Consider the following 25,631-nt stretch of genomic DNA (forward strand, 5'->3'; position numbering starts at 1 on the left):
TAAATGACGGTTTGTTGTTATTTACAATTTATGAAATACTTCACAAAGTAAAAATATTATGGATACTACAGTAGGCCATTAGTGGGAATGTAACAACATTAATGTATCCAATAATATTTTAAAATATGATCTGTATGATCCAAATCATATGTTCACACGAGCTTAATCCCTGAGTTTTAAGTGAACAGTAATAATAGTAATAATTTAATTTACAAAACAGCAGACTAATAAAAAAAATGTGACTAAATAATAATTTATCTATCCTATGTATCCTATCTTCCCAACAGATTCCCAAATCCACCAGATATGTCTGGGATGGATGGGGCGGTGGAGGAGATCAATGGTACGGAAGTGGACAGCGAGAGTTTCCTGAGGTTTAGCCCTGCATCTGTTTCTACCGGGGCGGCCGCTGCCTCATATGGACGGACTGCAAGTGTTTACGTCTACGTCTCCATCTTCCTCAGCTTGCTGCTTTTCCTCCTTACCCTGTTGATCATTGCTCTCCACAGGCTGAAGAACATCATATCCTCTAGTTCTTCATACCCAGAATGCGGCAGTGAGGCCGGGAGCTCCTTCACTAACATGGAGATCTGCAGCATTTCCTCACAGAGATCAACAGTGTCATCGCTGTCCTGACAGCAGAGAAAGACAGATCGATTACACATGTCGAAAAGTTCTGATATTATAGAAGTTTAGAAATATTCTAGCAAGTAATTTGGTATATATAATTAAATATTTATCATTATTATCTGTGTCATTTTCATTAACATTATTTAGAGTAAATAATTCCACAAACCTTGTGTTCACTTAAAATAAGCCACAGCCGATCCTGTATTGAAATAGACTGTATTGAAGCATTATCATGAAGGCTTTGTATGATTTTGGAAAAATATTAATGACTTGTGTATGTCAGTCACATTATGTACATAATGAACTGTAAATAGAAAAACTGTCATACTGAAAATTATATCTGACTATATTACTACACTTTCATGACTTTAATGCAAAAAAGTTACAGAACAGGAAAATCATCAGTAAAAAATGTGTGGCGTTATAATGAAAAGGAACAGCATACAGTGGATACTTTAGACACACTTATAAATGTATGAAGTCCATTGCATTAGAAATAAAATATAGCAAACAAATCATAATAGACTTATTTTTTTTTAACTAATTTCTGCATGTATACTCAAAGTGTTAAGGTGATTTTTATGAAGCCAGTTTCCCTCAAGTTCACACAGCTCACAGGTCCATTAACTATGGACTGGATCCAATACTGTTTGACAACCAGAAAATGTCCAAATACTTTCTGTAGTTTTGAAAACAAAGAAAACATGAAATATTATATTATATTACAAATATATTATTGAAAACATATCATTTCAAACCTATACTTTTATATTTAACTGTCTTTTCAGAACAGAACAAAAACCCATTTCTGCCACAAAAATATGAGATACTGAGTAAAAATTACAAGATAAAAAGATTAAATTATAGCATACTGTCATTATGATGACGTAAAAGATGAAATTATGACATAAAAAGACGAAATTATGCCAGAAAAAGTAAAAAATATGAGATAAATCCAAATTATGACACACTAAGTCATAATTATGAGATAAAAAGTCGAAATGATCACAAAAATTCAATTATGACACAAATTTGACTTTTCATGTTATTTTATCTCATAATTTAAATTTAGTATGTCATAATTTTGACTTTTATTTCATAAGTATTACATTTTATGTCACTATTATGATTTGCCAAAGCATTTTTGTGTGCTGGAAATGGGTTTCCATTATTAAACACATTAGAACTATTTGATATATTTAGATACTTATCTACTTGATAGATACTATTCGCAAATGGACAATAGAATACAATATAAGCAATACACAGTCTGCAATAAACAATACAGCAATCTGCGATCCAACACAGATAAATAATGAGAAGTCAGGGGCCCATAAAGTGAGCCTGAGGAGTGATATGGTTAGAATGTTTATTGAGCTGACAGCCGTTGGGAAGAAACAACCGCTGAAAGGTTTTAGTGATCTCAGCAGTTATGTGCTGGGTGAGATGGATCATTGGTGATGTCTTTAGCACGTATGTTGGTTGAACAGTAGCTTACCTGTACATGAGATCTGTACCTGTGATTCTGAGGCTTTATCGATGATGCATTCTACTTTGTTAGGGAGTCAGCATTGCCATACCGCTCAGTGATACGATGCCAATAATCTGCACCATGCACAATAATCTCTAATCTCCATAAACGGAGTAAAGGGTGTTGGCTATTTTTTTGTGCTATCATCTGCCATTTAGTCTGATATTTAGTTATCTAATGCAACGGCATTCATATAGGCTTTTAAAGTGTCTTCTACACGTGCAGATGCATTTAGGTCCAGTGTATTCGAGAATTCAGGTATTTGCATCGCTGCGTGGTGCCGCTAGAGGGCGCAACGTCAATTTCATCACACAGGCGAGACTCTTTCTGCAGCGGCCATCGATGTTTTGTTTTTTTTGTCGTGACTGGAGTCCTTCACAGCTCATATTTTTCCGTTTTTTATTCGTATAGGTCATATTTATTGGGTTATTTTTATTTAAAAATGCGGCATTTTTAATGACAGTCATATTAAATCAGCTTAATACTAATTTATTCTGTGCCGAGTTCACTAAAAAGGCACGTCTGGGTCAGTACGTTACGTTCATGAAGGTCGGATGACAGGTGAGAATTTGGGTTTTGCTCTAAAAAGACAAAATGAGCGACAGCGTTCATCTTAGTTTGGCAAACACGGGTAAAGAGGGCCATACCCCCGCACCCGCGGAAAGCAGCACCACCCCGTCCGACCAGGAGAACTTCCCGTACGACACGGAAGACCCGGGCGAAGAGAGCGACGTGCCGGAGGCGAGAGACGGCGCGGCCAGTCCGGAGGACCTCAACGACGACGAGACGTCCGGAGAGAGCGAGAACGTGCCCAAAACCTGCATCTACGACGGCTGCACGGAGACCACGACGCAGGTGGCCAAAGCCAGGAAACCCTGGATGTGCAAAAAACACCGGAATAAAATGTACAAGGACAAGTATAAGAAAAAGAAAAGCGACCAGGCCATGTCATCGGGAAAACTAGAAGTAAGGAAATGCTTATTTGGGATAAATAACAGCTTCAGTTGTTGCATTAACTTTAGCCTTTATCCCAGAGGCGGACAAAGTACTCAACTCCATTGCTTGAGTGAAAGTACAGATACTGCTGGTCAAATATTACTCCATTACAAGTAAAAGTTGTAAAGACAGATTTTTACTTAAATAAAAGTACAGAAGTACTTGCTTTTAAAAGTACTTAAGTACCAAAAGTTTTGTCTTTCAAATGTAGTGAAGTTAAAGTCATAAGTTCCCAGAAAAAATAATACTCAAGTAAAGTACAGATACTCAAAAAGTGTACTTAAGTACAATACTCAAGTAAATGTACTTAGTTACTGTCCGCCTCTGCTTTATCCCAACTTTGTAGGCTTATTTCAATGTTTTCTCTGTTTGTGATGTGAAGGAGTGTTCGGAGGATAGGCCTGTATCTGTTACTAAGCAACGGCTGGGTAACATGGGAGACAGACCAGCCAGACCGTCCCTCATTGAGCAGGTGCTGAACCAGAAGAGACTGGTAAGAGCATTGAAACACTTGGGGTTTGCACTAGAGTAGTTTTAGTCATTTAGAGCAATGTTATTTTAGTGTTATCTATATACTATTATAGTTGTTGTTACTATTCTAAATTGTTTGTATTTTTTTAGTTTTGGATTTCATTTTGTTTATTTTTAATCATTTTATTATGTGCTTTTGATGAATTTTTAATATTATTTAAAAAAATATATATTTAATTTTTATTTCATGTTTCAGTTTTTATTTATTTCCAGTTAGGAATTTATTTTTCAACTTAAACTTAAGAGCTAGTTACCAAGGCAACATTTGACTAATTATTAACAAATTACTAACATCATTTTTTCCATCTAATATTTGTTACTTTATTTCAGTTAACATTTTTTATGGTATTAGCTTTAGTTAACCATAACTTAAATAAATTAATAAATGAAGCTAATAATAACATAATTCAACTATTTTTTTGAAGGTTAATTTTTCAGTTTTAAAATATCTGTTTTTAATTCTCATAGTTTTTTAAAAATCTCTTATGTATGATTTGTATGCCAAATATTCTGTCGCATTGGGTTAGTGAATTTTATATCGTTTTAAAACCCTCATATGTATATTTAATATGTAATATAAATCCTATCAATATTTATATTAACTGAATATTATTTCATAGTAGAGTGACTTGCCATTAGCTGCCTGATGTTGTGTTGTTTTTGGGTTTCAGTCTCTGCTGAGGAGTCCAGAAGTCATCAGTTTCCTGCAGCAGCAGCAGCGTTTACTGACCACACAGAATCGAGCTCAAACACAGCACAACTAAAGAAGACTGAAGATGTTTACTCACCCTGTCAAGGATTTAATGCAGTCACATTTTCACAGACATTTTAAAATGGACAGTATTCTATAGTCAGGTGGGAACTGTGAGCATCTATGACCTGCAGCCATCCTCAATGGTGTGGAGACTATCAAAACTGCATTCTGAAAACTTGGCTATTTGACAAGGATCTAATCGATCTTAAGTACTGCTGTCATCATCAAGCTCTTTGAGATCATGAAATGAATTAGCAGCTAAATCTACAGTATAGCAACAATCCATTTGAATAGCCATCCTGTCCGGCCACATGTAGTGTCATTTAGGATTTTTTAATTAATGATAGAAAATAAGAAACGGCAGCTGTTATCATAAAAAAAATTTTTTTTTAGTGATCTTAATCTAATCTGTAATAATGTCACCAGTGAAAGCTACAGTTTTTTGCCACAACTTGACCGTGTAGCTGGAAGTAACAGCGTACACACACAATTGTTCAATCAGCTTTGTTATTTTAAACATGGAGTAAACTCAGTAAGTTGCTAAGAGCGATCAAATGAAGTTTTATTGATCTTGTGAAAATTGATAACCTGCAGTTTTCAGCTTTAAAAGCATTAATACTTAAGGATTGTTCAACTTTTTCACATTTGCGTTTAGGTTAGAAAATAAACAGGCACAAATAGAAGGGAGGTTTTTGTATTTCAAGATCAAGAAAGCTAACGCAAATGAAAAACAACTTGAAATGTTATAGAAGGCACATATTAACCAAAATATGACACAAATAAAACATTTCCAGAACAAGTACCTAACTACTAACACATTTCTTTGGCTTCCTATTAGAGAGATTCTGTCTGAATTGATCTCAGCTACTACATACTGTGAAGTAGTAGTGTTTATATATATATATATATTTATTTATTTATTTATTTTTTAATTAAAAACAATGCAACGCTTATCTAACCATTGCTTATTTAACAGCATGATATTGTACACATTTCCTGGCTGATCCTATAGCAGTACCATAAACATTCACTGAAAAGATACTTTCATAAGAGAAAGAGCGTTATGTGTCTTGAGGAGTGCTATAAATGTCTATTGGAGAACTATATTCCCCTTGTTCTGTAATGCATTAGGATACAGAGGAAATAGGATTGTGTGGGGAGCCCATCTGGGTCAGAACTTTGTCTAGCCACTGCAGTGGCCCGTGCAGGTGGATTTCTATCCAGCAGGGGGTGCTGGTGACGTCCTGACGGTGGTATTCCGCTCCCCAGCCCTGGGAAGAGGACAGATTTCATTCTCAATAATTGGCCATTTATACTACAACTAAAACAGCAAACCGGTTTTAAAAACAAATCAACAACAATAACATAAAAATTTAAAATATTAAAACATTTCATTTCCAATTGCCCAGCAGAAACAAAAGGAATTGCAAAAATAACTGCAAACTTGTTTCCCCAAAACTCTTCCATTTCATTCATATTTTAACATAGAAATAATCTCAATCAATTTGTTGTTTTTTGTCTGCATACATACAAATCGAGCAGGGAAAATTGTGTGTGTCGTATCAGTCAGTAACCGGAGAACTCTAGAGCTATGGGATCCGCAGTGTGTTTTGGCAGAGCAAGATCCATAAAACAGTAAGCCAAAGATTAGAATAACTACATATTATGTTTGCATAGCAACACACAGAAGATTTTCTATTTGGAAGTGCTAAGCACCTCAAGAGCTGTTAGCTTGTGAATGACGTTGATGACCTTTCTGTATTGCGATAGTGCTAAACAGCACCTTTCACCCATACTGTTGGTTAATAAGCTTGACAACAGAGTTTATTTAAAATACTGCATATTATTATATTCATATTTAGAATAAACTATATAAGTCGATTTTTGTTTTTTAAAGAAAAAAGAAAATAATTGTTTTCTAAGCTTGGGTACCGAGAATCAGTTCCGGTTCTATTTAAAAATAAATAAATAAAAGAAAATACTGGAACCAAACGGTTCTAGCACATGCATTCTGTATATTCACACGTTCCCTTACAAAAATACTTAAGATACTCTGACAGAGTTTCATTCACTACTTAATCAGTGACATTGCTACTGAATCTACAAACGTGAAAAAAAAGTGCAACCAGTGTAGTCCGATGTCTGAATTAATGACTCTTATGAACCTGATCTTTTTAGTGAATCAAAAGCATACAGTACAACCAGTATAATCCAATTCCCAAGTGAATGACTCTTAGGAACCAGCTCTTTTTACTGAATCAAAAGCATACAGCACAACTAGAGTAGTCTGATTCCAGAAAGAATAAATCGTATAAGCCGGTTCAACCAGTGTAGTTTAATTCCCAGTGTAGATTTAACTAGTGACTCTAATGAATTGGTTCTTTTGCTGGTGGTAGGCAGGGTGTTGCTATGCCATTCCAGGTGGCTGCTTGGGTGTTAACATGACCTTTATTAGCTACTCATGATGCACCACATATTCTATATAAACCTCTTTACCTTGACAAAGCTCATCCTGATGGTGCACATCTTGGTAAGTTCATACACCACCTCGAAGCCATGATTTACCGACTGAGACAGCAGCTGGGAAAACAGCTGGTTGTTGAAGATCTTCAGGCTGCATCCACTCGGGATCTTGCAGACAGTGGTGGGATGGAAACCGTGCTGGTAGTTACAGTTCCGACTCTGTATGAAAATACTGCTGTCACTCAGACACTCTGCGTACACCTCCCCTCCGACGTAATACAAGTGCACACCTAAAACAAAAGAGGAAAATGTTCAAAAATGAGTTAATAATTGCGCATTTTTCTTTTAAAGTCATAAACATGAAATTAAAATGTACTTTTAACTCACTTAATGCATGTTCCTGGTCTTGTTACTTTGTTAACTTTATTTCAAAAATGTATGTAATTGATCCAAATGTTCTTTTTCTAAAAGAGCTTTCTGGATCCACTAGCATCACTTAACCAATATGTAATATATTTTTACAAGTTATTATTTTAGTAAACGTGTGTTCAGTCTTGTTCCATTCTAGTAAGTTACACAACAATAATACATTTTGTTTATTCTTACACATTTCATTTCCATAATAATACAATTTTCTTGAAAACAAAGATTAAGGTGTGCAATCACTAAACTAGAATTATGAATTCACTATAGACGGATACCATAAACATTTAAGACACATTATTGTTAATGATGAAAACTATTAAAGCATTTTTGTTAATTTAAATAACGTTGAAATAAAATAAAATATAAATATTAGATGAAAAACTTCTAATGTTTTTCTCCTCTAATGAAAAATTAGAAATGCTGCCTTGGCAACTAACTAAATACATTTAAGCTGAAGCACTAAAATTACTAAGTGCAAATAAATAACTAAAACTGAAGTACAACTAAACTTATACAATTAAACTTATAAAAAATATACAAATGCATTAAACCTAAATAGTAGTATTAAAAAGAAGCACAAAAACAAAAGAACATAAAATGATTACAAATTTAACTCAAATTAAAATATAAACTGAAAATATACAAATAAAAGCTAATTGAAAATATTTATAAAAAGTATAACAGTATATAAATAATGCTAAAATAACCCTGCTTTACAGGTCCTCAAAAATAATAAAAATAACATCTAACAATTTTATACAAATGTGTTTACCACAAGCACAAAATTCACACATAAAACAGTATATCCATCTTTGAACTTGGTAAATCCCAGAAATCGTTGTCCTTGGCGCTCTTCCCACCAGGATCTCTCACACAAGTAGATGGAACTCAAACTTGGCCTCCGTCCATCTGTGCCCGGCGTGTGTATGTGTGCATATTTCTCCCTGTCACTGCTGTAACCTATGACAACACTTAATGTCTTTCCAACACTGGCACAGTGACGCTTATCTAGCACCCTGAGAAAAGCCAACATTTGGATAATGTGGACTCTATCTGTCTCGCTGGCTTTCTGAAGTGCAGTGTTGACTGGACAGCACTATCTGGTGCCATAAAACAGTGTCTAGCAAGTGGTGATTTTAGTTTTTTTTTTTTTTTACTTTCTCTTGGGATTGAATCAACTGATGGAAGACATTATCAGCAGCTTGATCTTCTCAGAACAACTGTGTTTCCTGTCTTTTTCTGATACAAAAACCCTCATCAAACACAAATATAGAAAAAAAAGAAATGTAAAACTTTCAACAAACCTTTGCTTATGTGTCTGCGAGTGTGTTCAATGGTGGAGTTTCGGTTGACGTTGGATAGTAATCCGAGGCAGAAGCGGTTCTTGTTGTTGGAGGGGTCTGTGAAGCCGTCCACGAGGATGCTCCTGGAAGAGGCATGGAACGTCTCACCCACCCTGTTGTTTAGTTCATAATACGCCACTGAACACCAGTATTCTGGTTCCTCATAACACACTGGCCTCAAGTCTAAAAAAAAAAAATTTATATAATGTATCATACCTCATTGTATTCAGATTCATTCCATATTCATGATCCATTTTAATTAGAAATAATGTCATCATGATTAAACACTTTCATTGTTTGGACACACCAGATTGGATTGATTTTTCTCAAGATTTAAAAAAAGTTTTAATCTGGTTTATGCTTAAAGGTTTGTAATTAGAAATTAGATTTATATGCAAATATAAATAGAGATTTCTTTAATAAATTCAAAATTTACTTTAATTTGTTTTAAACCAATAGGATAAGGCCTGTTAACACCAAGAACGATAACTATATAAGATAACTACAGGTGCATCTCAATAAATTAGAATGTCGTGGAAAAGCCACACCGATGCATGAAAACATTCTGTTTATTATAAGCGCTTGCTGCAGTTTTGTCATTTGCAGCTTTAAATACTTTAAAGTCGGGTGGATTTTGATTGGCTCAGTGTCAATGTTATATAAAATTGTTTAACATTTTTGTCACTACATAATTATTTTTCATACGTGTTATTTTATTTTTTATTCTAAAATGAATTACTTTATTATTATTTATATACCATTTGTTTTCAAATATTTCTATTTAGCTGCATTTTTATTTGTTTTGTTTTAGTAATTTTGTTTGTCATTTTTTTTTGCTAATTTTTTTTTCAGTTTTAGTAATTCAATGTATTTTATTAAATTCAGTTAGTTGCCCAATTTTAAATCTAAAGTTCAAGTTTTCATCTAATATTAACATTTTATTTCAATTAAAAAATATATATTCAACATTTTTAGTTAACATTGTAAATGAGGTGTGTTCACAGCTTTTGCACATTTCAATGTACATAAAGCACAGTAAGTATATTTAGTCGAGTGTCTCACCTCTATGTGGGGCTGACAGAATGAGTTTATTGGTGTTGGAGGACTCTCCAGGTTTCACATCCTCAGATGGAGTGGTCTCCATCATACTGTAGGGGGGTGGAGGTGTCTCTGCTGTGAATGACCAAGATGATTGTATAAATGTATGCAACTCAATGGCACTATACTTAAATTAAGTACCAAAACATCAAATAAAATGCTTGAGAAATCACTGCTAATGAGTGCCATTTGTTGTACCTGTAATTTGGTAGGGGCTCCCAGGGTCGGTCGCACTGCTGGGGGAGTTGGGGTAGCTGTGTGCAATCGGGGACTGGTTTAAAGAGCTGGAGGGAGATGAAGAGAATGAGCTACAGGGCATCACAGGGAAGGAGTCTGGGTAAGTGGCATTTTGGGGCATGAGAGGCTCGTTGTGTAGGGAAGCATTCCGGAACTTTGCCAACAAGCTGTGCTGGGGATTGAACTCACTGTGACGTGGCACAAGGACTGGAGGTAGAACTGTTTAGAGAAAAAAACAAACAAAAAAAAGAGTAAGAAGTTACTTACAGATGCATTAAGCGATAATCAATATGAAAAAAAAGAAAAGTGGTTTGTGTATCGATTGCTACCTGGCGTCTCCACACGGCGGTAATGATATGGATTGATGCAAATCTCCTTTTGTTTAGAGCCGAAAGGAAACTCGCAGCAGTCCAGCGCTTTGAGCTCATGGTGGGACTGAAGATCCGGCCAGCGCCACACTCTGCAGTAGATAACATGCGGCAGACCTTTACGATGGGACACCTGGAGCCTTCCATCCAGGGATCGAGGGATGGTAACGCATTTACTGGGCTGGCCAGGAGAGCTCAGAGCCTTTTCCAGTTCCTCCATGGCCCCTTTCTTCTTCTTGAGCTTCTTTACGAGGGAATCCACAGCCTTTTCCGCCCACTTTTCCTCCTCGTCTCCTTGTTTCCAGCCCAGCAGCCTTTTCACAGCTGGACTGGTGAAGGAGAAGAGGGACGTGATGGATGTGGTGGAGTGCATCATGCGATGGGGCGACACCAGGGACTAGATTTTTCTCAAAGCTTGGGGCAGATCTGTTTTAAATCACTCCAACCCAGGAGCCTCAGTTTATTTCTTTACAGACAAGATACAGGCGAGTATAGAATAAACCCCCTTACAGTGATTTTTCGTCAGGCAGTCAGCCGTTTTTATCTGGTGAAAGAAACAAAGAAGCATGTTAGAATTGCATTAATAAAATTATAATTGAATATGCATTAAATTAATTAATTGTTATTCATTTCAAATTATTTAACATTTTGAAAAGTTATTGAATTATTTAATTAGTTAGAATTGAATTAACATTAAAAAAAATTTTTTTTTTTTTTTTTTAAATCAGTACAAATGAAAAGTTATGGACAAAAATATGGACATAATTATATAAATATTTACATTGTGGTCAAAGAAATCTTTTTAACATTACACAAATGAAAATTAGATTTTTATTGTTATTTATGTATTTAGTAAAAGAAAAATGTATACTTTTTGCACCATGGTTATGTGAATTAGGACAAATTGTGCTTTATTGTCATGAAAAACAATGTCTAAACAACGTCAAAATCTAAATGAATATTAAGCTAAAGGGTTTCATTTTCTTTAAGCAAAATCTTATGATTTTGGAGTGAAATGCGACATGGATATTTTCTTTTGTGAGATTCACCCTATTAGGGTGTAGGATTTATTGACATAAAAACATTTTCCTATGCAGATCTCAAGATCTTATACTGGAGGCCAACATCATGCATCTGTGCATGCTGGGATTTATGAATTATTGCGGAGTTATTGTTGCTGTCAGTGTCAACAGGTCCTACTGTGTTTCTCACTGGACCTCACCTATTTGTCCTCTCCTTTTCCTGCAGAAGCTTTCTGATGCAAAAAAACGATCTGCTAAAAATCAATGCCGTTTGAGCATTTGAAACCAGAGATGCTTGCTTCCATCTTTGGCCAGACTAGTCAAATAATACCTTCTGAAAATATTACTGCATGCGATATTAGAGGTGTTAACACACCCCTAACTAAATCAAATAACCATAGGAGAAAAATGAGACCCTATAGGACTAATAGCGATGCATGAAATCATACTTTGGTTTCAAATAGGCACAGGCAGGCAGGAAGATCAGTTGAGGGTGAATTCATCTGCTCCTCTGTTCTCAAAGGCAGTGTGTCCTTATGAAACTGGCGTCTGGCAGTCTGAGTGCTGAGATAGGCTTAATCACATAACTCCCCCGCAAACGCGCATACACATCCTTCCCATCAACCTCACTTTGTTTTTTGCTTTAAGAAATGTTGCAATGTTATATTTAGCACTTATTTAAAAAACTATTCCAGGCGTAATAACTGTCGTAACTTCTCTCTATGGAGCAGCATCTTTAAACAGCAAGTGGCATAACAAACAACGTCTATGTTTACGCAGCCTACCTTGTTAAAAAGGTTTACATGCAAGAAGTTTTAACGTGAGGAAGAAAAAGTAAAGTGTGACAAGACCAAAAAAAAGTTAAAACACACTTGTCAGGACTTGTTCTTATAATTTAGAAAAATGTCAATTTTTAAATCCTGAAATAAATGCTAAATAATATCAAAAGCGCTATATAACACGTTTTATTCCTTACCTTAATGTGACGACTCGAAAAACGATCCGCGTAGTCGGGTAATTCCGCGAAACAGCCGAACGCTGAATCTCTCGCCGACTGGAGGTGTACAGCGCGTGTGTTTGGATCGAGCGAGAGCCGCGGCGTCAGTCTGACTGGAGCCTCAGCGCCTTCGTGCGGAATTCATCCGCAGCTCCTGGAACTCCCAGGACGTCAGACACAGAGGGATCATAATCCCATTCAAAAAGAGCAGCCTGAGACTCACTCACAGGCCTATTGTTGAGAGAAAACAGGTCATTGTGGGCAGCAGCGTTTCACTTTTAATTTGTTTTCAGGGTCAGATGACAAGTGCGGACAGTTGTTTTCCCGGCTTTCACAGGAAGTGATGCATCTTTTTGGCCAAGGTTGTAAAGTGAAAGCGATTTGTTGAAGTTTTTCTGACTTTTTTTCAGCGGAAATTTCTAGAGTGCGAATTATTCGGTTACTTTCAAGCGGTCAACGTTCCAAAGGAATTTCTTTTAGAATTTTGAAAGAAAAAATCGGTTGAGGTTCATGTAGCGCAACCCAAATTGTAGTTTGATGACTGCCAGTTTATCTTAAAAACACGTACAAAAATAATGTGATATTAATATATAAAACGTTTTTATATATTAGTGATACGTAAATATATAACGAAAGTAATAAATAGTGAGAGTAGTACTTTTGTCGACGCTCGACCATATTTCGATCCCAAAGAAAACGTTGTTGCTATGGTTACCCCAAGGGAACGCAACTTCTGATAACAAGCGCCTTCTCACTAACTTGTAGGATAACCTCATACTTGCGGCTACTGACTGAAAGGTTGTTTGTTAACTATTGAACCATAGGTTATATATACATATACACGTGTTATATATATATATATATATATACACACACACACACTTGAAAAGTAGAAGCTTGTTAAAATATAAATTATCATAGTAAAAATCAAAACCGTTTCAGTGCTAGATTGGCGGAGTGCCAAAGTGTTTATCAATAACCCTACTTTTCGTGCGCTCCTCGGCGCGGATGGATACACTTCGATTGTGTGCATACTGTGATTTGTCCAGTTAATGACGCAAGCCTGGATGGCGACAGAGAGTCTAGAAGTTTGACATTTTCACAGTTTACAACAACTGCAGGGGAACGTAACAATACTCCCAATAATGACAGCTCGCATATTTAGTGCTGTCTTTGATCAAATGAGTTTGGCAGGGGAATTCGCTTCCAATAAAAGTGCACCGCAAAATGATCCTCTTCAATCAAGGTGCACAGGATCATATACGTTACTGACGAGGCTCTATATATTTAGGGCGGGGAAAATACAATACATCAATAGCTGCTTAAATCACTGATGTAAAAAAAATTGTCAGTGTAAAATATTTAAATATGCCCTCTTAAGAGTGGCTGACAAGATACAGGGGCTGAAAAAGAACAAATGCCTTCCTGGTGGAGAGTAAGGGAGGAAAAACAGGATACTCTCTCCAGGGTGCAGAGCAGCCCATTGAGTAAACCACATTAAAAAAAGCACTGAGTACATGCCAGACCATAGACTATTTCAGTCGGTCAACTGTTTTTAAACCTTATATGCACAGGATGAGCGTGTTAATAATGGATTTGAGGGCACTGATTTTAAGCATTCAGTTAAATTCACACTACTTTCATTTCTTGTAAAATTGCTCTGCATCAAAATCTGTTTTTCAAATAAGCATGATTAACAAAAAAAAAAACATTTATCATTTATCTTCATCTGTTTCTATGAAACATTTTCAAATTAGTTGCAAATGCAGAAATGCTAACTGATTATAAATTTTTTTTTATTTGGCTAAGAACCATCTGCCCCTTTTTCAAACCAAAACTTAATACAGTATGTAAAAGAAAAGATGGAAATGGCAATATTACATCAAAAAACAAGGACAATCCCCTTATGTGGTCACGGCACAGTCAGTGATAATAAAATGCTAATGCTGTTCACCGACTGCGTTCACAGTGCACTCATTTGTGGCAGTGGGCTGTAAGTTTAACCATTTGCCCCTGTTAGCTCACGAACAGCACACTAGCAGTAACAACAGCTACTGAGTTTTTCTCTCAGACTCCAGCCTCCAGGCACCAGTGAGGTAACGCAGTCTGATTAAGACTAGATCCCGGCCCATCTGTAGCCAACTCCAGAACGGCACCAACTTTGACCCTAAAATGTGCCATAAAACAAGTCTTCATTACCTCATAGAGGAAATCACCTTCATTTTTCTGACATATACTGCTAGAAAAAAAAGAGTTTTAATTGCCTACATGCAATTTAAATGCAATTATATTTCAAAACTGACAGCACAAACCTTCAATCTCTGTCCAGTTAACAGCTACTTCTACTACAGGTATTTCAAAACACTGAGCAATGAAGAGAAGTTCCACATCAAATGCCCTGCAAGGATAGGAACATTTATTTTAATTCAAAAGGTTAAAATTAACATTTAAACTATAATAATAATAAAATTTAAGAAATTAAAAGATTAATTCTACAATGAATTTAATCTAAAAGTGCTTTTTGGAATTTTATGCTGTGTGCAAAAGTTGCAGAGATGCTTTAATATAACGCCTCCTTACCAGCGTTCCACATGCAGGCTGGAGAAAGTTTTCAAGGCAGCTTCACGAGTGAATAGCTTAAAACCACATTGTGTGTCTTTAATCCCTCTCACACAGAAGAACCACACCAGGAAGTGGAATCCATACATCAGGAACGTTCGGAACAGAGACCGCTGTCACAAGAAGAATGAAAATGCAGAAGTATTGGCAATTTACTCATGAACATTAACTGTTATGCTCCAGTATTTAGATATATTGAGAAACATTGTTACCTGAGCCACTGATTCTTTTTCCAGGTGAGCTCTGGATCCACAGGAGATCGCCATGTTATCCTGCATGGACACAGGAGAAAAAGATTTCCAGAGATCTCTTGGCAAGGAAAGGTCTGTTGGTAATCTGATAACCGTATCTCCTGGCTAAGCTTCAAACAGATATTTAATCCACATACCAACAAGAGATTGGCAATATGCTGCCTGTCTATTTTTATTTACAAAAAGTGGAGTCTCACAGGCTTCTCATCGATGCTCTCAAGACCTTCTTCAACCTTTTCAATGTCAGCAAATTTAGTGGCTCCGTCTGCATCAGCCATAAGAATGAGCCGTCCGCGACAGCTTAGAGTTCCCTGAGTAAAGATAAACACAATAAGGAACAACATTCAACTATTTCATTATCTAAGTGGGTGCAAAATAAGGCTTTTAGCTAAGATTGAGCACATATTTAAACTTCCTCAGGCATCAAGCCATTTAACTGATTAATTGAGTTTGTTCACATTCCCAGCTGAGTGCAAACAGCATCTTTGTTATATCTTTCTTCAGATTTCATCTGAAATGTGGATATCGCAAAAGGAGAACTGGGTGTTTTTGTATTGTTACCATTCTCACTGCACCGCCTTTTCCACGGTTCTTCACTAATGTCAAAACTCTCACTTTCTGTGCTCCATACTTCTTTGTGTATTTCATGGCAACCTGAGGATACAAGCATTCAATTTGAAAACATGCACAGTAACTATTTTATTATTATTGTTTATATATATATATATATATATATATGTATAAAAGAAAAGTACCTCTGTAGTTTTGTCTTTGCTGCCATCATCTACCACAATAACTTCATAGGTGAATGATGGATTCTCCTTCTGTAAAATCAACAAGAGGATACATTAGGTTAAACCGAGTCACTTTAGTTACAGCACTGCCATCTAGTGGTGAAACACTCAAACAGACTCTTAAACAACTGCAGAAAAGGATCCAAAAGAATTAATTTTTGGATTCCCAGGTGAACTCAGATATTTTTACATTTATTGATTTTATATTTTGTAAGTACATATGTTACAGAACAATCATAATCACAAATATTTTACTCAGAAAAACAGAACTTAACCATTGACTCATTTAAATCAATTAAATACTGGACCTGTCTTTTCTCCAGGTATTCCATGGCTTCATCCATCATAACAGGCACTGTGATAGGACAGAGATATGCATTAACAATATAAATCCTCTTCTAGCCAAAAGCAGATTAATGATTTTGAGCCATATGGATCCAGTGGAGGTGCTAACCCAAAATTATATAAATTTGTGGTCAAAAGTTTGGAATAATTAAGATTTTCTTATGCTCACCAATGTTTCATTTATTTGATCAAAAATACAGTATTATGAAAACAATAATCACGTTTTAAAAAAAAAAAAATTACAATTTAAAAATGTGTTTTCTATTTCAATATATTTTAAATGTAGTTTAATACTGTGATGGCAAGGGTGAATCTTCAGCATCATTACTCCAGTCTTCAGTGTCACATGATCCTTCAGAAATCATAACAGTTGTGCTGCATAATATTTTTGTTGAAACTGTGATGCATACCATTAAAAAAAAGAAAAGAAAGAAAACAATTCTTTTCTTTTGAACTTTCTATTCATCCAAGAATCCGGCTAAAAAAACCAGCTTTGCCATCAAAAAATAAAGTTTTAAAATGTATTCAAATAGAAAGCAGTTATTTAAAATAATAAATTTAATACACATTTTTTTCTGTATTTTGATCAAATAAATGAAGCCTTGGTGATCCAAAAGTGAAAATTACCCCATGATTTACTCACTCTCAAGCCATCCTACTTCTTCTTTCAGACGAATACAATTGGAGTTATACTGAAAACTGTCCTGGCTCTTCCAAACTTTATAATGGCAGTGAATGCTGGTCGAGATTTTGAAACCCAAAAAAGTGTGTCTATTCATCATAAAAAGTTATCCACATGGAGTTAATAAAAGCCTTCAGAAGCAAAGCGATGCGTTAGCGTTTGTGTAAGAAAAATGTCACTTTTTTGGGCTTCAAAATCTCGACCAGCATTCACTGCCATTATAAAGCTTGGAAGAGCCAGGACAGTTTTAATTATACCTCCGATTGTATTCATCTGAAAGAAGAAAATCATATACACCTAAGATGGCTTGAGGGTGAGTAAATCATGGCGTAATTTTCATTTTTGGATGAACTATCCCTTTAAGAGACTTCTTTCAAAAACATTTTTTAAAAAACCTTTGACCATCAGTGTATACATATTACTGCATATACCATCAAAACAACTCACATCTGAGTTCCTCGTTGTATGACGGAACAACCACGGACAGCTCCAGTGATGGAGGGTCCATCAGACTGGGAAAAGACTCCTCCTTGCCATCTGCAGTCAAGAAGTGTTTCTCCTTCTCATGGCGAGTCTGATCTACTGTGTTAGCACTGACATGTAGCACGACAACAACCTAAAGACAAGAACAGGTGTGACACAAGGGAGTAACTAACTTGTTCAACTGGACGAATCGGTGAAGCTCAACAAAAGTGTCACTATATATACGCACAAGTATTTCAAAAACACTTTTCATTCATTAAAATGCATTAAAAAAATTGTTTTACAAAATAACAAAGCAAGAAGAGCAAACAAACTACCCTCTATAATATAAAGATGTATAAACACATATGAAAATGCTAATGATAAAATGATATAAATGTACCAATAGTAAGACGATCAGCGACAGGATCAGCGAATACTGCATTAAATCGTATAAAGAGAAATCCATCATCCATATCCCAGTGAACATTGCACTGAAGGGAAGCTGTCACCAGTGTATAGCTAAACTACTCTACTGAAGCATACAGAGCAGCCTTAAAACGAGCCTTTCGGCGACTTCGCAAGGCGGGACAAACATGAATGGGTGTCGTACTAAATTACGGAATAAATAGTTACATCTCCATTGTTGAACTTTACTTCCAGTCACAGAGAAACACCTACGCGGAAGCCGTCTTTACGAACCACATCATCACAGCGGGCGAAGAACACGCAGCGCCGCAGAGCGCCGGATGGGAAACAGCACTAGCGCCCCACACTGGAGCGGAGGACGCGAGAGTCACGTCTTTACGTCACTGCAGTCTTCACGTGGTGCTTCTAAACATCATGGCGGCTGGTTTCAAGTGAGTGAGTTACTGCTACACAGCATGAATTACATGTGTAGATTGTTTCTGAATTATTTAGTATATTAGACGTTGTCTGGACAGTGAGATAATGACTTCGCTGTATTATTTAATATAAATAACTAGACATTAATTGTTTTTTTTTTTAGAACCGCAGAGCCTCTAGAATATCACAGGAGCTTTCTGGTGAGTTGATCAATATTTGATTTCTGTCAGCTTCGATAAGTGTTATATAACACTAATCTAATAATTCAGTTATTCGTTGTCTTAATCTAATATTTCTACAGAAAGAAAACTGTCGTCCAGATGGAAGGGAATTGGGAGAGTTCAGACCCACAACCTTAAATATTAGTAAGTATGGGATGCATATTAAAAAAACACACAGAATTTTCAATTCTTTACAAATACAGAGATGTTATTAGGCATAATTGGATTATTGTGTCCTTCTAGGCTCTATATCTACAGCTGATGGATCAGCACTGGTGAAAATTGGAAACACCACAGTGATCTGTGGGATCAAAGCTGTGAGGATCATTTTTATTTTCAAGATTTTTTTTTTTTATCATTAAAATGCATTTTTTTCATTTTCCTAAAAATGATGATGTGGCTGTTGATTATGAAGTTACAGCATTTTGTTCTTTCAGGAATTGACTATGCCGCCATCTGATGCTCCAAATAAAGGATATATAGGTAAATGTAAATTAGAATCGGATAATTGACTAATGTTATACATTGGGGTGTTGAATGAAATATAACCCGAGTTCCTCTTTGCTCTCCAAGTCCCAAATGTAGATCTGCCTCCACTGTGCTCATCTAGATTCAGACCCGGTCCACCAGGAGAACAGGCTCAGGCTGCCAGCCAGTTTATCGCAGATGTCATTGAAAGGTACAACCACATTCCTCTTTGTGTTGAAGCAGTGGGATTTTTTCCCCATCTAAAAATCTGAAATTTTAGCAAGACTGCAAATAATGTTTGCATGAAATTACATATTTAATATTTATTTTTTCTGCTTTTTAGTTCAGATTTAATAAATAGGGAGGAATTGTGCATTGAAAAATCTAAGGTAAGATTTATAAATAATAGCCTATATTGTCTATATAATAAGACTCTAAAATACTTCTTATCATCAAATTGCTCTTTTCAAATCCTTTGCATTTCTTTTAATGGGATTTTTCTAGCTTTGTTGGGTGCTGTACTGTGATATTATGTGTTTGGATTACGACGGGAACTTACTTGACGCCTGTATCATAGTTCTGCTGGCAGCTTTAAAGAACGGTGAGCGCTTCTTCGGAATATAACATTTTCTCCGGCTGTTATGATGACTAATAAAGACATTTCATATTTCTCAGCCCGACTCCCTGAAGTCACTATAAACAAAGAGACAGATTTAGCAGAAGTTGACATCCAGAAGAAGAGGCACTTGAAGATCAGCCGGCATCCAGTTGGCTCATCATTTGTAATATTTGATGAGTAATTGAAACTTATTTCTCTATTATACAACTGCAGTGTGGGTTGGTGTTAAAACACTTTTTAGTTTAGTCCAAATCAATTTCATGACATTAGGAAAGAGAACACTTGTCTCGAGATCAATATAACATTCTTTAGAAATGACAAGAATGAGTTCAGGCACAATCTTTTCCATTTTCTCATTGAACAGCTCTATAATCATAGTCGACCCTACAGCGGAAGAAGAAAGCCTGTCAACAGCATTACTGACTGTGGTAACAGACGAGGAGGATCGACTCTGTGCCGTCCACAAACCAGGTGAACATTAAGACAATTGTGACATTGCAGGTTATTTACACGCAAACTCATCAGGGTGAAAACTGCAACAGATTTTTTTTTATCAGCTTTAAAATATGGATTTACAGTCAATTTTAGCATGAGGATATAGGGAAAATCTCACCTTAGACCTTGTGTTTTTTGTTTTGTTTGAGTTTTTATTAAATTATAAGAATTAAACCATCCAATAAAGAACCATATACTACTAATACTATTGCACTTTAAAATAAAAAATATTTTATAATAGTTTACATAACAGTAAAATTACAATGCTAATATTCATGTCTTTGCTCACATGAACTAATATTCATCTTTGCATATTTCTTTGCTTTAAATCATTAAACTTTAAGGTTTATTTTGCGTTTATTTATGCTTTTGTTGACAATTTTATAATAATTCAATTTTACATAACAGTAAAATTACAATGCTAATATTCATTTCTTTGCATATTTATTTGCTTTAAATCATTAAACTTTAAGGTTTATTTTGCTTTTATGCTTTTGTTGACAAAATTCATAAACGGTCTTTACAAATTTAAAAAACCTATTAGATCTACACAAATCATACAAATTAGCGATTTTGGATCCAAAAATGTTTTTTGTTTTTTTTTATGCATCCCTGAGCTTTTGCAGATTGAATTTTTTGAGGGCTGCAGATTTGATTGAATATTTTTTTGTAGATCTAAAAACAAATGTTCCATTTTGTTTAGGTGGGACGTCGTTATCTGGTGAGAAACTGCAACACTGCATAAATCGAGCCATAACGAGAAACAAAGAAATCAGCAAACTGGTGGACAAAGTCATTGAGAGCATGAAGACGGCGAAATAAACACACACAGTCTTGACATTTTTATCTAAAAGATGTATTTTTCACTGTCAATATATACTTTCTTTTTTATCACAATAAAACTGCCGACAAAGACCATTTACAAAAATTCTGCCTCAGTGTTCAGAAATGTCATCCACTCACATGGTTTAGATTTTTTTTCTTCATAAGAATATACATCAACTCCCCCTCAGTATAACAAAATGCCATTTTAAAATGTGCCGTATAAAAACCACACATGTAATTGCATGCTGGGACAAGGCGGCCTATCACTCTGACATCCAGCAGTAGAGTGAATGTTTTCTCGTAACTAAAGTTGAGCAACAGGTGATTGAGGCACATCTGTACGGCCCTTATTAGTGTGCGTAGGGTCCACCCTCTCAAGCCAAACAGGCTATTGTTGAAAGGGCCATTTGGAAAGAGAATAAAGACAGCATGCTGTAGAGAACCCTACAAGAATTGTCTCATTTAATATCTTGTATTTCTTTAAAAAATACGGTAATACTCTAAGGTCCCCTGCTCTAAAAGTCCTCGCAGTATATATTCATCTGTCCTGAGGTCAGGAGGGCAATTCCTGCACCCCTATGAATGTAAAAAAAAACAACTTTAGTCCGGTCAAGCCACAGTCAGTCCGTAAAATGCTCCTGATCAAGCACAGTGCCGTTTGCTGACGTCCGGCCGTAGGTCATGATTTGGGGAGGGGCTGTGGCGTGCTGCGTTTCCTCTTACTTTTTGGCTGGTTGGCGGAATGTTGCCGTGGCAGTGCCCCCACTGCCATACCCATTTGCTGCTGTTGCATTTGGTGCTGCAAGAATTGCAACTGTGTGAAAGGGAAAAGAAACGGATAATGAATATGTGCAGTTAAAAATGTCCCCAGAGTCTCTCACAGCAGCTGTGCCTCAGAAGCATCTCTTCCACTTAGCCATGGAGATAAATGTTATGAATGTAAACCTTCAGCTCTGATTGTTGGTTTTAGTGTATCCCACCCTCCATCGGTACTTGTAATCAATTTATACAAATGTAGCCAAGTATGGGAAGACCAGTCAAATTGCTATACGAGTTTCTCATTATTTTAAAAACTTACACTTGAATGATGCTTAATGTGAAAATATTTAAATAATATTATAAGTTATAATTGTACAGTTAAAAGTTTGGGGTCGGTAAGTTTTCTTTTGAAAAATTATTTTTTTACTTTTATTCAGCAAGGACACTTTAAATTGATCAAAAGTGACAGTAAAGACATGATGCAAAGGATTTCTGTTGCAAATGCTGTTTTTTTTAACTTCATACAAAATTCAAAAGAAATATGTGACCCTGGACCACAAAACCAGTCATAAGGGTCAATTTTTCGAAATTTAGATTTATACATCACCTGAAAGCTGAATAAATAAGCTTTACATTGATGTATGGTTTGTTATGAAAGGATAATATTTGGCCGAGGTGCAACTATTTGAAAATCTGGAATCTGAGGGTGCAAAAAAATCAAAATATTGAGAAAATCGCCTTTAAAGTTGTCCAAATGAAGTTCTTAGCAATGCATATTACTAATCAAAAATTAAGTTTTATATACCCCTGAGACTTAAGACTGGTTTTGTGGTCCAGGGTCACATATATAAGAGTAATGACGCTGAAAGTTCAGCTTTACCATCACAGGAATAAATTACATTTTAAATATAGAAAACATTATTTTAAGTTTGAATAACATTTCACAATATTACTGTTTTGTTGTATTTTTGACAAAATAAATGCAGCCTCGGTGAGCATAAGAGACTTCTTTCAAAAACATCAACTTCTTACCAACCCCAATCTTTTGTTTAAACTGCCTACAGGTGCATCTCAATAAATTAGAATGTCGTGGAAAAGTTCATTTATTTCAGTAATTCAACTCAAATTGTGAAACTCGTGTATTAAATAAATTCAATGTACACAGACTGAAGTAGTTTAAGTCTTTGGTTCTTTTAATTGTGATGATTTTGGCTCATTAATATTATTCTAAAATTTGGGATGCACTGATATTAAAATTCTGGTCGATAAGCCAATAATTATTTTCTTGTTCTGGCCCAATAACAGATAGATGGCAGATATTAAAATTCAATACTCTTGTATAATTAAGTTAAAAAGAAAACACTATCAACTAATCATTTTAAATACTACAAGTGAATTGAAGCATCATAAGTATGAAAAACGGATATTCATTTTGAGATTTGCTAAAGATTATATTTAACAGTGCTATTAAATTATTAAATGTTTTTAAAGCTACTCTCCCAGTAGCTCTGACAATGGAAGAGTTTCAACTAAAGCAGAGCTGCTGAAAGGAAACCACCATTCATTAACACTGCAGTGAAAACAAATGCAACACGCTGGACAGACATCAACGCTGTTTGCAGAAGCTTGGTGAGGCTGAAAGAGGGAGGAATGGAAGACTCGGGGATAATCGATGGGAACAACAAACTGAGGAACAGGAAAGGATGAAGCAGGAGCGATAAAATTAAAATTAAAAGTGCAATGCAGCTGTTTGTCAGTTATACTCTATTACACACACACACACACACACACCGCCATGCTCTCATTTGTTGTCAGTAAGACAGCAACTTCAACTCGCATCCCAGCTGGGACTAATGCAAGAGTTCGGCTGTTACTGGGGTCAGATGCAGGACAGGAGAGTGGGCCAATCAGTGTGAGCTGTGCGTGATGACGGATAAAACAGCACAATATTAAATCTGATGAACTTCCTTATAAAGAAGACATTCCTGAAGGTTTGACAGATTTCATCTCAACTGCTATAAAACATGCTTCTCAAGCATCTATTAAAGGTGACATATCATGAAAATCTGACTTTTCCAGGTTTTAAGTGCTATAATCAGGTCCCCGGTGCATCTACCAACCAAGGAAACGTGAAAAAGATTAACCCAATCACTTTGTTTAGGTAAGCCTTTTTCTGCAAGCGTCTGAGAAAACGAGCGCGTCTGATTTCGCTCCCTTGGTGACGTGGCAAAGGGATCTCATTATGATATTACCGCCCCTTAATCTGTAAACGTCCACTCAAGGCACCGTCATTTTGATTTCGCAAGCGACAACGGTGTTGTAGCAGAAAGAGGAAAAGTGGCATCCACCATCATGTTAATAAAATGACAAACCAAGATAATAAAAAAAAACAGGTCTAATTAACTTTGATTGATCTCTGTTGAGATTAGTATGACACACTACAAAATCTGAATTCATTAGTATGTCTACTCGTTGTGTTAGTGTCTGTTAGAGATATCTAGACTAGAGATGTACTCGAAAAACAGTGAGAGGAGTGGCAGAGAAATGAAACGCATGTGTCCAGTGCATGAGTCCGTACCTGCTGCCTGAGGAGACATGAATCCACCCACTCCGGTGAGATTGATGACTGCCGTCTGTTGTGCGGACAGACCCTGTTCTGCCGTCAGACCCGGATCAGCCTGATTCAAAGAGGACACCTGAATTACTTAAGTACTTCAGAACATATATACTGTATATTCTTTAGCGTAGGATGAAACTGAAGATGGTTTGTGAGATTGCCAATGTCGAATTGCATTAAATAAAACCCTAAGTCAACATATATATTTAATTTAGAAACAAAATACTTGTACATAAATTACAAAATAAAAAAAATGTAATATGTTAAAATTACCATGCACATTGTTTTTTATATTTACAATATTTTATATTGTCATTATATTCTAAATGTAATATAGTATAATATATAATGATATATTATTAATACAATATCTAAATTAAAACTAACTACATCAAAATATATTTTACTGTCATCTTGTAGACAAAATACATTCAAGTTACCACTAGTTTTCCCAAAAACTTCCTTTATCTCCAACTGGTTGTATATAAATGAAATACAATTATATAATGAGCGTATAATTTAACTGAAATAAATTATATCAAATTTTTATACTATTTGAAAAATAACTATACTATATAATAATTCTTAAAATATCTAAATTAAAACTACAACAAATTTGAAAAATTTACTCTTATACAAAAAAATCATTCAAATTAAAAGTACTAGGGCTGTCAAAAAATTATTCGAATTTCGAATATTCGTCGAATTTAAAATAAAACTCCACATTCGAATGCAAAAACGTTGCATTCGAATTTTAGGTGTGCGTTAAGGAGGCAGCCTTATCAGTTGCACACGAGATGCGATGACGATGCAAGTGTCATTGCATTATAATGTTTTTGTTAGCCTATCCAGTTAAAGCCACTAGATGCGGCGCTGCTGCGTTGTTAATTACAAATATTGCGGGAAAAGAGAACATCAATGCGGAGAAGATCTTGTTTACATCAAAACTGAAACAAAGCCGTTCACACAGAACATATATTTCACGCATTTTCTAGAAGGACATCTATCAGCGTTGCACTTGCGTCTCGCACAAAAGAGCCGCATGTTTAGAAAGCCATGTAAAATTAATGCAAGTTTAACTTTGAAAAAACATATCTCGAGACTTTATGGCGGGGTTTTCTCCCCCATCCCACTGCAACTCGTGTTTTTAAATGAAAAAATTTAATTTGTGTGATTGGCTTTCGGCCCTTTGTATTAAACTATGAATACATACATGATGCTGTTTTGTTTAT

The 25,631-nt window shown here is 35.6% G+C and overlaps 6 protein-coding genes across 11 annotated transcripts in view; 3 read left to right on the forward strand and 3 right to left on the reverse strand.

Moving 5' to 3' along the window:
* The first annotated feature begins 299 nt into the window (after positions 1–299).
* On the forward strand, positions 300–700 carry sertm1 (serine rich and transmembrane domain containing 1). Its single transcript, XM_016546387.1, has one exon. It carries the CDS (start codon positions 307–309, stop codon positions 634–636), a length of 330 nt encoding a protein of 109 aa, XP_016401873.1. The 5' UTR covers positions 300–306; the 3' UTR covers positions 637–700.
* Positions 701–2,432: 1,732 nt separating this feature from the next.
* On the forward strand, positions 2,433–4,784 carry LOC107734457 (regulatory factor X-associated protein). The gene is made up of 3 exons (XM_016546429.1): positions 2,433–3,127; positions 3,540–3,650; positions 4,360–4,784. The coding sequence occupies exons 1-3, from the start codon at positions 2,756–2,758 to the stop codon at positions 4,450–4,452; spliced, it is 576 nt and encodes a 191-aa protein (XP_016401915.1). The 5' UTR covers positions 2,433–2,755; the 3' UTR covers positions 4,453–4,784.
* Positions 4,785–4,871: 87 nt separating this feature from the next.
* LOC107734456 (mothers against decapentaplegic homolog 9) lies at positions 4,872–12,923 on the reverse strand. Of its 3 annotated transcripts, XM_016546427.1 has the most exons (8): positions 12,376–12,920; positions 11,849–12,040; positions 10,339–10,921; positions 9,971–10,228; positions 9,737–9,847; positions 8,636–8,857; positions 6,939–7,195; positions 4,872–5,713 (listed from the first exon to the last, which is right to left on the reverse strand). In XM_016546427.1, exons 3-8 carry the CDS (start codon positions 10,751–10,753, stop codon positions 5,570–5,572), a joined length of 1,407 nt encoding a protein of 468 aa, XP_016401913.1. In that variant the 5' UTR covers positions 10,754–10,921; positions 11,849–12,040; positions 12,376–12,920; the 3' UTR covers positions 4,872–5,569. The 3 variants fall into 3 exon arrangements, with proteins under 3 accessions (XP_016401913.1, XP_016401914.1, XP_016401911.1); XM_016546428.1 differs by lacking the exon at positions 11,849–12,040 and having other exon boundaries at positions 9,737–9,844; positions 12,376–12,923; XM_016546425.1 differs by lacking the exon at positions 11,849–12,040.
* Positions 12,924–14,171: 1,248 nt separating this feature from the next.
* LOC107734448 (ALG5 dolichyl-phosphate beta-glucosyltransferase) lies at positions 14,172–18,060 on the reverse strand. The gene is made up of 10 exons (XM_016546411.1): positions 17,953–18,060; positions 17,535–17,703; positions 16,369–16,415; positions 16,022–16,090; positions 15,828–15,920; positions 15,464–15,577; positions 15,228–15,287; positions 14,977–15,128; positions 14,709–14,794; positions 14,172–14,563 (listed from the first exon to the last, which is right to left on the reverse strand). The coding sequence occupies exons 1-10, from the start codon at positions 18,037–18,039 to the stop codon at positions 14,448–14,450; spliced, it is 993 nt and encodes a 330-aa protein (XP_016401897.1). The 5' UTR covers positions 18,040–18,060; the 3' UTR covers positions 14,172–14,447.
* A 71-nt stretch (positions 18,061–18,131) lies between these two features.
* Positions 18,132–21,618, forward strand: LOC107734447 (exosome complex component RRP43). Its single transcript, XM_016546410.1, has 11 exons — positions 18,132–18,409; positions 18,559–18,595; positions 18,697–18,760; positions 18,860–18,933; positions 19,054–19,099; positions 19,190–19,295; positions 19,428–19,473; positions 19,589–19,685; positions 19,760–19,880; positions 20,068–20,174; positions 20,902–21,618. Exons 1-11 carry the CDS (start codon positions 18,150–18,152, stop codon positions 21,018–21,020), a joined length of 1,077 nt encoding a protein of 358 aa, XP_016401896.1. The 5' UTR covers positions 18,132–18,149; the 3' UTR covers positions 21,021–21,618.
* Positions 21,619–21,711: 93 nt separating this feature from the next.
* The window catches only part of LOC107734446 (transcription factor SPT20 homolog), a 15,129-nt gene continuing 11,209 nt past the window's right edge, over positions 21,712–25,631 (reverse strand). For all 4 annotated transcript variants that reach the window (XM_016546408.1, XM_016546409.1, XM_016546406.1 and 1 more), the window contains 2 exons: positions 24,361–24,460; positions 21,712–21,837 (listed from right to left, as the gene is read on the reverse strand). In XM_016546408.1, coding sequence (XP_016401894.1) covers positions 21,743–21,837; positions 24,361–24,460 — 195 coding nt within the window. In that variant the 3' untranslated portion in view covers positions 21,712–21,742. The remainder of the gene's footprint in view (positions 21,838–24,360; positions 24,461–25,631) is intronic.

The sequence above is a fragment of the Sinocyclocheilus rhinocerous genome, unplaced genomic scaffold, assembly GCF_001515625.1.
Source record: "Sinocyclocheilus rhinocerous isolate Xijiao unplaced genomic scaffold, SAMN03320098_v1.1 scaffold1211, whole genome shotgun sequence".
In the NCBI taxonomy this organism is placed as follows: domain Eukaryota; kingdom Metazoa; phylum Chordata; class Actinopteri; order Cypriniformes; family Cyprinidae; genus Sinocyclocheilus; species Sinocyclocheilus rhinocerous.